Source organism: Phaseolus vulgaris, chromosome 1 (assembly GCF_051622355.1).
Source record: "Phaseolus vulgaris cultivar YP4 chromosome 1, ASM5162235v1, whole genome shotgun sequence".
Classification (NCBI taxonomy): Eukaryota; Viridiplantae; Streptophyta; class Magnoliopsida; order Fabales; family Fabaceae; genus Phaseolus; species Phaseolus vulgaris.
The window spans coordinates 52,357,225-52,374,885 of record NC_143498.1 but is presented as its reverse complement, the minus strand read 5'-3'; the positions used below and the strand labels follow the sequence as shown (position 1 = coordinate 52,374,885).

At 34.5% G+C, this 17,661-nt stretch overlaps 1 protein-coding gene across 4 annotated transcripts; it reads right to left on the bottom strand.

Moving 5' to 3' along the window:
- Positions 1-1,413: 1,413 nt before the first annotated feature.
- Positions 1,414-17,661, bottom strand: DEG7 (DegP protease 7). Of its 4 annotated transcripts, none has more exons than XM_090294100.1 (25): positions 17,025-17,661; positions 16,876-16,946; positions 16,132-16,266; positions 15,626-15,684; positions 15,497-15,533; positions 14,940-15,065; positions 14,727-14,816; positions 13,152-13,217; positions 12,997-13,053; positions 12,853-12,918; positions 11,824-11,931; positions 11,130-11,210; positions 10,667-10,716; positions 10,146-10,311; positions 7,893-8,402; positions 6,495-6,677; positions 6,296-6,401; positions 5,704-5,874; positions 5,546-5,625; positions 4,736-4,819; positions 4,093-4,320; positions 3,682-3,897; positions 3,379-3,536; positions 2,350-2,461; positions 1,414-1,922 (listed from the first exon to the last, which is right to left on the bottom strand). In XM_090294100.1, exons 1-25 carry the CDS (start codon positions 17,308-17,310, stop codon positions 1,746-1,748), a joined length of 3,423 nt encoding a protein of 1,140 aa, XP_090150226.1. In that variant the 5' UTR covers positions 17,311-17,661; the 3' UTR covers positions 1,414-1,745. The 4 variants fall into 4 exon arrangements, with proteins under 4 accessions (XP_090150226.1, XP_068474052.2, XP_090150220.1 ...); XM_068617951.2 differs by lacking the exon at positions 4,736-4,819 and having other exon boundaries at positions 17,025-17,352; positions 17,480-17,660; XM_090294094.1 differs by lacking the exon at positions 4,736-4,819.

Genomic DNA, 17,661 nt, shown 5'->3' with positions numbered 1-17,661 from the left:
CCTCCACCACCACCGTCGCCACCTCCTCCTCCTAAGTTTCCCACATGTCCTCAGAACTGCAACCCCTTGCGACCACCACCACCACCAAGATTCGTATACGTGCCTGTGCCAGGTGTTCCAAAACCAAATACTTGGGTATATTATTACTCTGGTGCTGAAAACAGAGCTGTGGAATTGCTTGTTTTGGCTGGTTTGGGAGGACTATCATTGGCAACGCTACTTTTGGATGACATCATGAAGCTAAATCTGTACTTCTGAAAATAAGTTTAGTCTTAACGTTTGATTCTCTTCTTTATTCTTCTTCAGGTTATTTTTTTTCCATATTCAGTTTAATTCCCATGCCCTTGTTATTTCTTTCCTGGTATTAACTTACAGGAACATTGATTCTTATATGTCATGCGCAATAATTCAAAATTAATATTAGCTGCAAAGTTTTTACCAGGTTGCTATAATATGTATGATAGTCCAATCTTGGTCATATCTACTATTTTCAAGAGTCTCTTTGACGAATGCTTTGTGGATTCTCCAGTTCCTTTAAGTGTGATATTTCCCGAGATGACCCAAAGACTAGTTGCCACAGTCACATTTTCTTCCTCCCTCCTTCCTTTTCTAATTTTGTTTCCATTAATTATGTTTTTTTTTTCACATCGTGTCAACTTCTATCCCAAAGAAAAGTAACGTTGTGTTTGGATATTTTTTGTTATAAACAAAAATTTATAGAAGTTAAAAATTAGTTTTTAAAGAAACTAATATGATAAAGTCTTATAAATTAACTTTTAATTTATGAATCTTCGTTATTCTTTAGAAATATTTTGAATTAGTTTACTGAGTTTTTTTTAGGTTATTTTGTTGTTGGGTACATATGCGAATTCGGAAAAACCAATCTTGGAAAGCTATATCACGTCTACCTCTATTACTAAGCACATAAAAAAGAAACTGGAACTTCGTCACACTGGTTTTCACGCCTTATTTAGCATAAAAGGTGAAAAATTACTATACTATTAAATTGATAGAGAGTCACTTGAACATCTTTCAAATGCAAACAAAAATTAAAATTAGAGTATGAATGAAGTTGAGAAGGAAATTTGCCTTCCCATGAAATATTAATTATACGGAAAAGTTTGTCAAATTCCAAAATATCCATCTACGGGAACTGTAGACATACTATTAAGATAAAAACTTAATTACCCATCTGGAATCTACTTTGATACAATTTTGATCCTCCAGTGAAGTTATGAATTTTATTTTCTTCGACTGATATTATCTACGACTCCATTCGATAGTGTACCAAAAAAATAAGGAAAAGGGGGGAGAGGGAAGTAAAGGGTATGAACTAAGAATCACATAGTTCTTAACTTAGCTACTTATTTACATTGTAAATGTGTAATGAAGGAGAAATTCAAGCCAAGAGGGTGATAAAAATATTCACAAATCAAATAAAAGTTATTTTTTCCCATTATACATTGAAACTGAATATTTATCTTTCATTTTTCTTTATTATCCAATATGATCCACCTACAGGTTTACACATTCCAAATAATTGCTAGCCAGAATCGAATGCCTCATAATAAACCCATTAATCATGCCAATGCAACAGAAAATCTCTGCACTAAGCATCAAATTTGCAACGAGGGCAGCAGCACCGCCAAACCATAATTTTGAACTTGAAAGATGACTTCCACAAGGTTTTTCACGAACCCGTGCAGCTGCATCCCCAGGAATAGGAACGCGTAAGAATTACGTATTCATACAGTACTGCAGTTCAATCCCTTGATTATATTGCGATGCCACATTGCAGAATTTGGATCAAATCTCAATTCCCACGTAGGCCAATAGTGCAAATCTTGCTTCAATGTTAGGACTCGTGGCTTCCCATTGAGGTGAATTGTCTTTACCCGAACAAACTCCCCATGTTCTAGTTCCTGCAAACATTCAATAAATGATTATAAGATATGAATAATTTAGGAGAACAGCGATAAAGAGCAGCTTGGCTAGTCCTAGATATAAATTAGATACTGACAAGAGAATTACAATATTCTTCATAAAATATGCAGATTTGCCAGCCATCAAAAGGAAAAAAAGCTTGTATCAGAAACATTACGGGTTTACAAATTCCATAATGTTTCATGTAAATAAGTAATAAAACAACCTTTATTAAGTGGGTAAACTCATCATGTATAATGCAACGCACACCAAATATGTTCCGCATGTACACGTGCCACGCATTTTATAGTATTCAAGACCACTCTGGACATCACATCAGATTGCATACATATAAAGCTCAAACAAAAAAAAAATGGAGGAACAGCGTGCAAGTGCAAGTTGCTTCCATGCACAGTAATTCCATACCTTTGTCACATCAACAAAAGCATCTAGATTTGAAGTTGGTTTTCCATTAATTTCGACTATCCATTGAAGAGCATACAGACCATATCTATGTACTGGACTCCCATGACACCACCTGTGAATTTGACAAATTTTGTTATAAGCAGATGGTGTAGTCATACGAGTATGCATTGCGAGAGCAGAAGCAAGTTCACAAATATACAAAATGTAGTATGTCAAGTGCAAAAAATAGTTAAGAAAAATGAAAAGGACATAATCACTTATTTATAATTTTATATAATAATATATTAGTTTTAATTTTAAATGAAAGAAACAGCATGGGTTCCAAATCACTAGATCAATAAAAAACATCATCATACAGACCACAAAGCTAATCTTCAAATTGTTCATGAATACACTCTCAAGCCTCAATCTACACATTGGAGTGCGGAGCAATGATTTGACCAATTGCAAAAACATAATACAAATGTATGGATACAATACAAATGTTCGGCTGTAATTAGGCAGGTATGTCGATGTGGAAAAACTGACTGAAAATGTTGGGTAAATATATCATTATTATTAAAATTCAGACCATAAATCAAGCTCTATAACTCTATAGACCAAGATTCATAGTCCATCATATAAAGTTTGACACGACAACATCTATTTGTAAGCATACTCAAAGTGAGCTTTCTCACTATACACTAGGCATTCATAAAATTTTACATATAACACTACCATGGATATGTTTGGACGAATTTTCTCATAACAATTTCTAGGAGAAAAATAATGAAATTGACTTCTCCATAAGTTCAAATCAGCCTATACATATACTAATTTGTAGAAATTCTCTCTTATAACTTCTCAAAACTTTAGTTTTAATTTGTGCATAAACTAAATTTAGCTTATAAAGAAATCAATTTCATTTTTTTCTTAGGAGCTGTTATGGAAAAACTTGTCAAAACAGACCCCCACTATCCATTAATGAGGCCCCTTTTTTATACTTAAGCAGGCTTGAAAAAATTTGAAGGAAAAAAGTTAAAATCATACCTTGCCACATATACACCATGACCTTCTTCGGGAAGAAATCCAAGAGCACGAACTGCTGGATGTGGATCTTGTACAATACAACCACACCAATTAATTGCACGGGAAGTGCCATTTCCATCCCTAACATTTGTTCCCACAAGAAGTTCAACCTCTTGTCCCTTACAAAATATGCATATTAATCAGTAAGGCATAGTCAGTGTGCCACAAACAAAGAACACAAAAGCTACATTTAGCAGGCTCCACAAACTAAATCAAAAGAAAATATAAAATAACATCAATCAGGGAGCAAACACGGTCGCCTACCTGCCGGAAAATAGTCAAGTGAAGCTTCCCATCATTCGCATTTGATTTGTCTAAAGCTTGACAAGCATTTTCAATATCACGGAAGCATGTGACTGGTTCTTTATTGATTGCTAAGACCATGTCCCCTTGTTCTAAAAGATTTTCAGCCTTTGATCCAGCCAAACAACCTTTAACACGTAAAACCTGACGTCTCACTGGATCTTTCTTAACAAGTGCCTACAATAATTGAGACAAAAAACAACTAAAATACCAAATCAAGTTTTGAAATGTTGGATATATGGCCGAAACATTGCATTTTCTAAAATGTTAATTGCTAATGGGAAATATAATATTAGTACAGCATGGATAAGGAAAGAAAATACATATCCTACGAGTAAAAAGAAAAACTATAAAATGAAAAGATATCAATACCTGAACCCAATCATCACTTAATCCAAAACTCCGAGCCTTTGAAAGCAATGTTGGATAAACTTCAACCTCTAAAATTCTCAAAAGTGGCATGGGCCTTTTGACACCATTTATGAGAAGAGGTGGGCCATTTGCGCCAGATACAATCTTGTGAAGGACCTGACTTATTGCATAAATTGGAATACCCCTCACAAATTGATGATCTTCTGAGGTACTGCAGCCAAATTTCAGCTGGAACGGGGAATTTCCACATCCACAGAAAAAGCATGTCACAACTCAGTCAGGGTTCATCATAATAAATTTACACCTCTCCCCTTTAACAAGAAATAAAAAGTAATATATCCTGGCTCATCCTTGGCCACGACTCACACAAGCCAGTCAGCCTGACAAGCCTTTAGAAGACTTAAAAATAATAACAGTAAAAAGGTAGCAGTAATAATTCGTGAATACTATATTTCAGCGAAATATCTAGCAAAATTTGTCAAAGTTTCTCCTATGCTCGTTTTTCTAATTATAAACGAAGGTGAATAATGCCATATAGAATTCAATGACCAAATTTCCCACCCTAGGCCTTTCTCATAATTGCTAATTAGAATTCTAAATGCAAAGGAAAAATTGGCATTTTAGACTTCTAGGACCAACCCACCCTCAGGTAGCCTTTTGAAGTTTGAGTAAAATTTGTCTTCTCTCGTCTCTTTCCAGTTTTCTTCTTTCTTCTCTTGCCCTTCTTCTACGAGGACACAATTGTTTGAAGTCAGGCTTTGTTATATTAAACAAATTAATATAGCAAAAACCGTAGAATATGTACACTGTACAAAGTCTCTCGTCAGGTACTTTACTCACGACAGGATAATATAGACAAGATCTATTTTTTCTTCTTTAATTTCTATTCAGAAACTAATATGAAGGGAGCATCGGACTGCATTTGTAGTATCCTACTAGTGGTCCTTCATTAGTAAGCCATTTATAAGTGCACTTGTAAGCTGTTGCTATGCTTGTTTTATGTCCTAACCTTGAAATGGAAAAACCACATCTCCTACTGAACTTCTATTCTATTCACTAGAAGAATAGAAATTAAGGTTTATTGTCGTCAACTGTCAAGCAAGCAACCTTGCTAAAAGTTTAATTCGGTAAAAGACTGAAGAATGGTTCTATCTAAAATTCCCAACATGCTCCCCTCATGCAAAAAAGAAAATGTTTAAGGTGTGGACATTGCATACATGTGCCCAAATAAGTAACAGAAAGTTTTAACTTCTCACGATTTAGTAAAAAAGGCACTTATATTATGCCATGCCAAAGGATGAACTCTCCTGAAAGCATAAGTTCCCCAAAGAAGGTTCAAGAGAGGATTTTAGTTACATAATTCAATTTGCTTTTAGAATTTCTTTTTCGGATCTTGGCCCTAATGAAAAATGTTCAGATCCATCCCAGCATGATGAGAATAAGTTGTATAAACCTGAGTTGAGAAGCTTCCCCATATAGCTTGTACCCTTCCTTGTTCGTCTGTTAGAACACCCGAAAATGTACTTCCAAAATCTGCATTTAAACACCTGCAGAGTAAGACCCCTTATATGTACAAGTAACATGGTTACAAAAAATCTCATCCAAATTTACCCGTATCGAGCTCAATTACTTCCATATTGGTTGCTCTGTAGCGAGGAGAATCAGCAGATCCTATATTTAATGCAGCACATGGATTGGTAACAACTGATTTCCTTGAAGTTGCTTGAAGACTTCTACTCAACCCCACAAGGTAAACAGAATCTCCCCTACGTAAGGTCGGCTCTGAACAAGAAAATGTACAAAAAAAAATCCTTCAACAATATAGAAAAATAAGAGTGAAAGTAAATGTACCATTAAATCACTCACTTCTCACATCATCTACATGTAAAATGTTTACTTCGTACAAAACATTATTTAGCTTTAAAATATTCCCTCATCCAGAGTAATTTAAACCATTTTACCAGAAGCAATTAACATCAACTAGAAAATGTAAAAGTATCAAGTATAAACTACAAATATACATAGTAATAAGTTCATAGAAAGTTCAACACATCCGCAGATATCATGTTATCGATTGAAACAGTTAAAGATAAGTATTTCCATACCATTCTACCAAAGTAGTCTAGTCTTTAGTTTCAGAATCTGATAAATATGAAGTCACATTAAAACAGTACAAATTTAGCAATTACATGGTGAAACCCACCTGGAAGTAACTCTGCAGCACGAACAACTGAACCACCAACAGGTCCCAATGCAGAGGGATCATATGATATAAGAGCATAATTGTGAACAGGATGGAGAAATACAACCTGCAAATAAAGTGTGACAATAAGCTAAAGAAAGACAACCATCTTGTTTATTCATTTATTTAATAAGTGTCCCATTCTTTTAGAAAGATTTACCTCTCCTGGAATTTCAACTGGGAAGGCAGCGAAGGATAGCATTACATCAGAGGTAGATATTGCAACTGTATTCTTGTCAACTACAACTAATCCCATATCATGGGAGTGATATATTATGACACCAGTTCCAAAAAAGTGCTGTGAATGAACACCATCAAGCATACAAGATGGGGGAACATGAACCTGCATGTCCCGCAGGATTTTAGAAAAACATGTTTTGCATGACAGGAATAATTTAAAAACCACAGGGTAACCAGTAAATCAGTATTCTTACCATGCTACAACATAAAACATTGTTGTCATAACAAATAGAAGAGGTTATATAATGCAGAAAAAATTTGTTACACAAATAGAAATGCTCCAGATTAATGAAAACTAGATGCTCCCCTCATGCAAAAATAAAATGTTTCTTTTAAAAAATAAAAGATCAAGGGACACCAGAAGCCAAATTTCTGTATTTACATCAATCAAATAAAAGGATGATAGCAATTTGGACCACATATCAAAGCAATGACTAAGACAATTAGACTGACAAAGCAAAAAGGGAAACTGGATTCTATAAAGCTCCTACAAAGGAAGGATCCACAGAAGACTCAAATCCATATTGAGGCTACATATGCAGCCTTACCTCGCAAGAGGCTAATTCCACAACTTGAAATTGAAACCATATAGCACCAAATACCTCATTCACTATTAGACTAACAACAGAAACAAAATAAACAAAAGCAAACTACAATTATAAATACATCATTTTTTGTATTACAAGGAAATCCTGGGCCAGAGATGTATCACGAGATACAAAATAAAAGTAGTATGTAGTTAAGGAATTAGAAAAGAAAAACATCATGGAACTTGGGATACATAAAACTGTACTCAGAGGCTACATACATCCACTCATTGTCTACTAGGACTGTCCTAAAATCATACTCAGAGGGGGAAATAAGATATATATTGAAAAGAGAATTGCAGGTTGAAAAATATCTTTCTCGAGAAAGTTCAATGTAGTGTTTAAATTTTTTTGTCTTACATGCAGAAGTTATATGTATTGCTGGCAATCTAAGAAACACCAATACAACAATTTTAAAATTTTATCCATATCTTATCTATGTTTCCTATAAACGCTACATTGTATATTTCATCTTAACACCAATCAAATTGATATATTGATGACTTCAAAAAGGAACATACATTGTATAAATTTTACAAAAATGAATGAAATTCATCTTAAACCTATAAAAACAACTAAATTTGAAAGAGTTTTTAGCACATTTTAATGAGGACATCATGAAACTTGTGGAATACACACCATAAGGTATTATTTTAGTATGATTCAGGTATCATATGCATTCTAGTTAAGTCACTAGTAAAAAAAATCTGATAAAATTTCTACAGCAGTACCTCAAACATTACAAGAGTAGGCTCAATCACACGTTCAGCAACTGATGCATTTGCTGCAGCTGCAGTCGCACCTTGAAAATCCATTAACATGTCATCCTGTGTGACACTTGATTTTTCTAGCTTTGTTTCCCTGGTACCGTTTAGAGAAAAATCAGCAACACTTCCGTCAGCTAATAAATCTTCCTCCACTCTTCGTTTTTTCACCACAGCATCAGAGGCATTGTGATGAGTTTCACACTCAGAGGGATCTTCACAATTGGTTTCCATGTTAGTGACACCATCTACAAACTCCTGATTGTTATCTTCACACACATGACCCCCGCAAGCATGCTCACCAGTCAATGGAATTGGCTGTCGTGACATATTTTCAACATCTCTTGCACCAGATGATAGAAAGGGGGAATCGTGCTGAAGAGCTGGCTTAGCAATCCAAAGGCCAGTACTGTTATCACGAGTGTATATCTGGGGAGGTGCATACCATTCATGCCTATCAACTGTGACCAACACAGACTGCAGCCCAACAACCAGGTTAGTTAAACAAATCACCAAAAGATATAGCTTTTAAATGATTTCCATGCAAAAATGCACCAAAGGAATATAGATAAATATACCACCACTTCTAATATGGAAATATTATCATGTCAGGTCAGAAAGTCAATCTTCTTTTAAAATCTGCACTACATGTCTTGTTCAACTACCCACAAAAGCATATAATATTGAATATTGATGTAATGCTGACAATCTGCTAGATTAATGAGGCAGTAGACTCCACTGTATAATTAGAATGAAAAATTTATATCCAATAAACTTCCCAAGAAATCCACCGATGTGTCAAAATCTGTTAAAGTTATAACATTTTTCCTTACTTGAATTTTTAATAAGTTTTAAGTAATGTTCTAGACTATTTTTGCAGATTTTATCTTTTATATTTGGTTTCAATTAGATAATTTAAATTTCAAATAAATCTAATAGTAGATTAGATATTTTAGGATTCAGTTGTATGTCTATTTTATTTGGGTAACCGAGTTATTGGTATGAAATATCCATGACATCAGATGATTTGACAGACTACCTTTAATAGGGTCTCTCCTCTCAACCATATTCTTTCTATCCACAAAGTTTGAACTCAAGACTTTGCTTAAGGGACCAAGTCCGGTACTATTCAAACCCACTGGAAGAAGGTTCAATTTGTTAGGCTTCTCAAATTGAAGAGAAAATTTGAACAAATGAAGATGAAGGGTACGATGTCTCTTGCAAAGATGAAAACAATTAGCGACAAACTTTATTTGAAGTTCAAGATTCCATTGACAAAATTAATCAAAACAATATTTGGTGTTGAAGATTGGGTCGCATCAACTTGAAATTATTAAATTTCATGCAAAACAAGACTGAGATGACAAATCATGCCGTACAATGTTTAAATGATAAGTTAAACTAAATCTCTATGATAACATCGATATAAGCCAAGAAATTGATGACCAATTTGCTGATATAACGATTGCAGAGCGCTTTTGATATAAACTTTGAAGTTCATGGAGCTTAAGTTTGGCCTTTTCACGTCAAATATCAAGGAGTGTCAAAATTTATAAGATTTTGCCTTACTCAAATTTTGAGTAGTTTTAGATATTTCTTTTATTATTATGACAGATTTATCTTTTATATTCTGTTTCAGTCTATTAATTTAAATTTCATATAAATCTAATGGTAGGTTAGATATTTTAGGGATTTCAAACTGGTTGCAAGCCTGTATATAGGGATTCTCATTTGTGAATTTCAATGGCTACTTTGCTCTAATATTCATATCTCTATTTTGGCTTAAAGTTCTACTATTTCTATTTTTTTTATTTTACAAAATACTTCAAACAAAAACACACATGTAAGCCATCCCCATCCCTGTAAAACATTAGACGTTTATCATAACAAATAATATATACAACCATAAAAGCTGACTTCTACTAATCTATGGAAAATATGTATATTAATTACATGTATAATTAATTAGAAGTACACCATACATACCCTAAACTAATAAATAGAAAAGGTCATTGTTTTCTTTGAAATATCATCAACACAATCTAATCAATGAGGGAGTGTTTTCTACTCATGAACCACTAGGACCAATTTTATTGCAAATATATAAAGGTTTCAAAAATGTCAAACAACTCAATGAATGTTACACGTCAAGAAATAATCAACAATAATTGAAAATATCACTAATTTAAAATCATGTTTTGATTGTGAAGTAACAATTACCTTCCTCCGATGACGATCCATGTAGCTTATATACTCCAATGGTACTCGAGCACCCCTAGATAACTTAGAAATAACTGTTATTAGTTCCTCAAGACAAGATATTTCTTCCCCAGCAAATTTCTTAATTATGGCATGGCGAGGAACACCTGCTCTGAAGAGCATATATCTGCAAAACATAATATTTCATTGAATAAAGCACATGTTACATATCAAAATGTAAAATAAACATAATCGGAATCCACTCCATCCAGGATCTCATGTATAAAAACATAATTGATGCTATACTTAAGCTTATTTGCTAATTTGTCATGATGAGCAATTTCAAGGAATTCTTAAATAGAACTAGAGATAAACTCACGAGATGATCATAAATTTAAAAATTAGTGTCTTCACTCACCAAGCTCTATATATAATTTTCATAAAACCAATCGATAAAGACTACAAATCTCTAATAATTTCTCTGGCCAGTAGACTGTAAATAGTTATCAAATTAGGAGAAGTTAATGCTTATGCATACATACCCTGGTTCGGCCACATAAACAAGACCACAATGGAAACGGAAGTTTCTAGCCTGCATTACAAAGAAGATAAACATAACCAAAATGAGACAGGCAGCTTAACTAGGAAGAATAACCTATTGGGAGTTTTATAGCATAATATGTTCTGATAACCAAGTTCCAGTAAGTACAATAGGAAAGAAAACGGTAGCCTACATCATAATAAAGGAAAATGGTCCAGGTAGAGGAAATGTTAATTTAATGTAAAGACAGGCCTACAGAGACACATGGATCAATAGAATGAAGGAAAAATATAACATCATAAATATAAGAAACATGATAAACATTCCAGACATATTTCTTCATTCAAACAGCCACCACCTCCACCATCTCAAAACGTAAGTCAAATCATATTCAACTAAATTGTCTCTAGACAAGAGTATAAAAAACAGTGCACATTCCAATTTCTGAGTACAGTCCAACTAACCTGCTGATAAGAAAGAGGATGTATTACTGCCCCACTCACTTCTAAGAAATAATCAGGAGTTATTGAGTGCAAATCTTGCACCTGATATAAAATATTTAAAAAAAAATGAGTACAATGGTAAGCAATAACAGGAATTTCCATAATCACTATTTGAGAGATTCCAATAATTTATTTTGAGCCAGCCTCATGTTAGCAACAATGAAACTACTTTTATGTTTTCATCTGATGCTTTTGTTTTGATTCAATTCTACTCCATGGGTAAATATTTCACTATTTCATGGATGGATGATGTGAGGCACTAGGTTGACTCTGCTGAGTTCATATTTCTTAAACCTCTGAAGTTAGGTGGTGGGACTGCACGTCAGGTTAAACCCAAAAATCAAAATTATCATGCATTTAATTACAAAGGGTTAAAGCATAACAATCTACTTAATATTGTCATCTAGCCACTGTATTGCATGCAAACAAAATTGTTAAACCAGTGTAAAATTAGTCATATTATTATCTGTATTTTCAGATCTTCGCAGCCTATGTTTTGATGAAATTAGAAGGACTTATAAAGTTAGGTTTTCTTCAGCCCCTCTCTTAATGGAGGTTGCAAGTAGATTACCATGATGCCCTTCCCATAGAATATATGCATTTGGGTGTGTTAAAATGTACTAAGTAAATAATATCCAAGAATGAAAAATCTCACCAACAAAGTTAACGTCTTTGATGTGCCACCCCTTTCAATTTGTAATTCAATATTCTTGCTCACACTGTCATCAAGTAGAGTCTCCAGTTTCAAGAATTGAGTAATGACCTGCAATGAATTTTACAGAGTCAAGTTCTACAAAACAAATTAGAAATAAGACTCCTATGTCTAAAGCCAACAACAAACAGCACACAGACAATAAAAGACCCTGTTTTTGCAACCTTTGAGTACAAGGAAATACTAACAATAACTCAGAAGAAAAGGGAAGAAACTTTGAAAACACAAATGAAGTTAATACGAAAATCGTTTTTTCAACCAATTGGTAACGCTAAAGAAATTGGAATATAAGCCTACTAAGTTAACCCTACAAAACTGGCTTAGTAAGATGAGATTTGCACCAAATTATATATTATAATTTGACCTTATTTCTAGTTAATGTGCGCTCTTGAACACACTTCTTCACACTGAGAACTAGAAATCTCAAGGGTGGGATTGGGAGAAACTCGAGAGGCTCATAAAACTTGACTAGATAGACTCTTAATGACTTTGATACCATCTCAAGAAAGTAGAATTTAAGTCAACTTAACCTCACAAAACTGACTTGGTAAAGTGAGGTTTACACTTACCTATATACTATAGTTTTGTCTTATCTCTAGTTGATGTGGGTTCTTGACAGTAACAAAAGACATGGAGATATAAAAACAATAACGCAAAGCTATTCATATTTGTTACTTTCCCAAGCAGCAGTCTCGCTGTCTTTATACCAATGGTTTGGATGTACAACAGTACACCTACTTTTCATCCAGTACAACTTTCCTTCAATGTGACACTTCCATATTCAAGTATGGCCTTTGGTATGACCACTTATAATTCTTATATTAAACATATAACCTAGTGTTTCACCAATGACTCTAAACAAACTAGATCCACATCAAACATACAATACAACAGAGAACCAAATAAACACCAAAAATGAAATGGAGAGGCTGGGCCAAGGAAGCAAAAAATTTGTCCTTGATGTAAACTTACTTCTCCATTGACACGAACAAGTACATCACCTGGTTCCAAATGTTTATAACCTGGACCACCTGGCACCTAAACAAGTCAAGGAGTAAATCCATAAATGTTGAAATGGAATATCAACTCAAAATATTAGCATTCCAATTTGCTTACCACAGATTCCACAACAAGCATTCCAGTTTCACCAGCTGGAGAATTCTGGCGTACTATCTGCATAATTTAAAAGCAGTGTCAATAATTTAGGGCATATTTGAAGGAAGAAACTGCTCCATAAAGATAACCTGAAAAAAATGATAGAATAAAACAACCTGCTCTGTCTCAGTTTTGAGACCAAGGCGACGAGTCTCGTCAAACCCTTTATGGAGAAATGTCACCTACACCAGATACAAAGAAGAAATAAAATAGGATTGGGTCATCATATGCAAGGAAAACATCCATTTTCAGAACCAAGAAAAAAAAATCTTTAAATCATCTCTCATCTCATCAAATATATAAGAACCAAAAAATAAGCAGGCAAGCAAATTAAAGATGCAAGGAACTAAAATAACTAGAAACTACAAAATGATAAGTGTGAAACCTCCAACCAAAACACGTCTGTAATGGGAAGACAAACAATAAAAGATGTGAGGATCATGAAATTACTAATTGCAACAAGTGTAAACAATCATCTCGTGATCTATAACAAGCATTTAAGAAGTAAATTCAATACGTAAGGAGTAAATATTATCTTGAGATTACTGAATGATACAACATTTGTCGGTATTTTCATGCAAACCTACTATCAAAATTTAAAAAGTTGACTGTATAACATCAATAAAATGGTAAGCAACAAGAAATCATATGGTAAGAGGTTTAAATTTTTCAAGTCCCTACAGCCTATATACGCAATAATTTCACTGACAAATTAACATGGAAATTTCAGAAAAATAAAGTGGTACAGTCTAGGCAGGTTTCTATTATAGCACTTGCAGAAATAGCTTTATTCATAAATCAATTTGGAGACAACAACAACAAAAAATATTTACCATATAACAAGTTCCTGGGAAAGAGTAAGTCTCTAAAAACGAGACATCATTAGCAGAAAGGAGAAAAAAATGAATCAAAACTATATCAAACCCAGGGTAAAAAATCAAGGGAGAAATATGGAGACAAAATCCTTCAATGATGGAGGAACAAGAATGACAAAACAGAGGTCCATGAATGATTTTACAGAGGATGAAAAACATAATATAGCACTTGAATGTCCTGGAAAAGGGCTCAGATAAAGCCTAAAGCTATACTTAATAATTTCAAGTCTTAGAAAGTGGATTTTAAGCTCAATTTAATCTCAAAAAATTGGCTTGCAAGGTGATGTTTGCACATACTTGTATATTATAATTTGGTCATATCTTTAATTGATGTAGTACCTCCAACATATCCTCACACCAATAATTGGACATCTCAAATGTGGGGATAAAGCAAAGTCGGATAGTGAGTGGTTCAATAGGTCCGACAAACCTTATTAAGAAACTTTGATATCATCTTAAAAAATGAATTTTAAGTCAAACTCAACTTTGCAAAATCAGCTTGTAAAGTGAAGTTCGCATTCACTTATATATTATAATTTAATCATATCCCGGGTAGATTTGGGATCTCCAACATCAAGTTCCTAAGATAACTAACAAATGAATGCATGCAGACATGACAAGGGCTTTATTGACAATGTTCAAAGAAAAATATTTAAATTCACAAGAAAAACTCATTGAAATGAAATTTAGTACAGTCAATATTATTCACTGCAATGCAGCACACAAAACATTCAGGATTCAGTGCCATGAAATAGTTTAATATTATATCACGAGAAAAACACAAAAGGAAGAACCTGCAAACAACAATTGACAGACCTGAAGCGTACCACGAGGTATAGAAACTGCCTGCCATTTATCAACATAAGTTTCACTTCCCTTTTGAAGAAACCTTAAGGCCCTCACAACCTGAAATGCAATTGAATTAGTTTGTCCGGGGTCTTGACAAGAGAAGCTGAACTTCTTGATATTACAGGAAGCATCAAACAAGTTCAACAAATATATATATATACACATATATCAAGAGCTCACTCGTTCTAGAGGTAGAAAGAAGGCTGATGCACTTGATGACTTGCTCCCAGCATTCAGAGCCACTGCCCTGCCTTGCCAATCTATAACTGGGGAACCACTTGACCCTCCTTTGGTCCCAGATGCTGCCTGAAATGCAACAATGAGTAGATATAAGGTCGCAAAAAAAGGATTCAGCAAATCACTCCATACAAATCACTCTATCCATGAAATAAGTTGCCCAATGCAGGCACAAAATGATCCCCTGAGGTTAATTTTCTTTTCCTACCACTTTTAGCAATAACTCCTGCTTTCAATTCTACAATATCCCACCTTTCATAGTAATTAAAAAAACTGAGAAAAGAATTTAGTATGCCATTGGATATATTGTAAGACACTTGAAATGAAACCTGGGAGGCAACTAGAAAGAGACTAACATTTCAAGGAAATTAAGAGATATACTAAAATTTCAAGGAAATTAAACCATAATAAAATTTGAAGAAAAAAGGAAATAACATAAACAAACTCACACTTTAGAATTTTTAATATATATGGTATAAATAATATTTGTTCCCACTTACTTGCATATAGAATGTGTTGAAGTCATTATACCCATCCCTGTATAAAAAAAAATAGTTCCATTATCTAAATTCAACCTGTTTAGTATACATAAAGAACACAAAAGAAGTTACAGATACTCTACAGCATACTTCTTATAATGAGGAGCATCCCTGTCCAAACGAGCAAGAGTACCAGCCAAAATGGAAACCTGAAAGCAAAAGCCAAAATAATTATACAAAGTTTATTGGAAGAAAAGGATTGAAGCATCAATACAAAACAAGTGGCAAATATGAACAGGCTGAAACATGAAAACTACCAAATGTTGATGCAAAACTTGATTTTAGAAACCAAAGGCCTTACAGAAGAAAACAAAATGGATGTAACTGGACCAGGACATATGTTGAAAACTGACTGATCATGATTAGAAACCAAAAATCTCAGCATATATATCATTATGCTTTGTCCAACAATGTTCTATTGAGTTGGTCAATTTCCCAACACTTGCTAGCCATTTCATGTGTATTTTTATAAGCATGGAAATCATGTAGCTTTGTTTTACAGGAGTCTATTAAAAAAAAACAGAAAAATGCAAGACAAGGTACAGGGAAGGGAGAGGGGGGAGAATAAGAGGATTGAGGTAAATTTAAGGTAATACCTTCTCGCCACTATCATTACCAACAACTCTGATTTCTAGTCCAACACAGGCAGCTTCAGGAGCAAGAGGTATGTCTTCATAGTTCAAAAATTGTATAGCACCAGGATCATAACGAAAGAACCCAAAATCATGTACCTACAGATGCGTATATATTTAGTTGGTTGCATCAACAGGCATACATAGAAAGAGATAATAAATTAATTCTAGGCCAGAACTAATTATTTAAAAAAATACAAAGACACACACATACAAGAACTCCGAGGACCATAACAATAATCTACAAAAGTTAAACAAATGAACAAAGTAATTCAGTTTAAAATACGAATTTTATAACACAAATTCACAAAATAAAATAAAAATGCTAACAATAAAACACAACAGAAAGGGGAATGAGTTCGGTGTTTCACATTTTAAACACGAAAAGAGCTCAGTTAAACCACAACAGTAAAGGCGTCTTGAGTTGATAAAACAATATTCCTTTCAACTGTAATAACATCTTGATCCTCCTCAAGCAAGTAATAACAATATCAACCAAGAAGGTGTCTTTGCATTATTAAGACTAATTGAAAAGCTATAGTGGTAACAGTAACACGGTTGACATGTCTTCATAGTCCATAGTGAACAGAGGTTTATATAAATGACAAAAAATAGTTAAAGAATGAAAGACAGGATTCAGCTAGATCGTCTTTATAAACTGTTGACGACATCACATTGAGAAATCAAAACGGAACAGAACTCACTAACCGGATCTCTGTAAATCGGATGCACCGGAACCTCTTCGCGGTTCAGAAACATGGCCTCGGCAACCACAGGACCTACGCATTCGAAATAGAGAGATCGTCAACGCGAACAGAATTCAACAAAAAGCAAGAGCGGCGAAGTTAACTAACTACCTGGCTTGACCACGTGGCGATTGGTGAGAATGATGCCTCGGCGCTTGTCCACGATGAATCCGGTGGCGTAGCTGGCGGCGGCAGACTCGGTGTCGAAGGAGCGAGTGGCGGTGGTGCGGAGGACGACGACTGCGGGGACGACTCTGTTGAGCGCTTTCCGCCAGTCCTCGGCGGTAGCGGCGTTTTCTTGAAATGGCGGATCAATTTCCATGCACAAGTCATCGGTCTTGACGACGGCGCCGGAATCCAAAGCCTCCGATCCCAACCTCTCCTCTGGATCTCCCATTTCAGCGATCAATAATGAATGCTCGCTATTCTTCTACTGAAACTATATAGATGTTTCTTCACTATGAGACTATGAGCTGAGTTTGTTGTGTTGTGTGTGTGAGTGTGTATGTAGTGTTGTGTTTTGTTGAGTTGTGTGTGTCTGTGATGAGTTAGGGTTGGGCACTCACGATTGCAAAAGTGTCTAATCGTCCAAGCCAATGACTACACACTGAGGTAAGGTCTGCGCGTCGCCACGGAATTCAATGCGTACGTGTTTCCGGAAGAAGGCCCGCTCAGACCATGGCCAATGAAAAACCGAACCCTCAATTATGAATCAATCAATCAGTGCTCACAAATCAAATCATTTTTC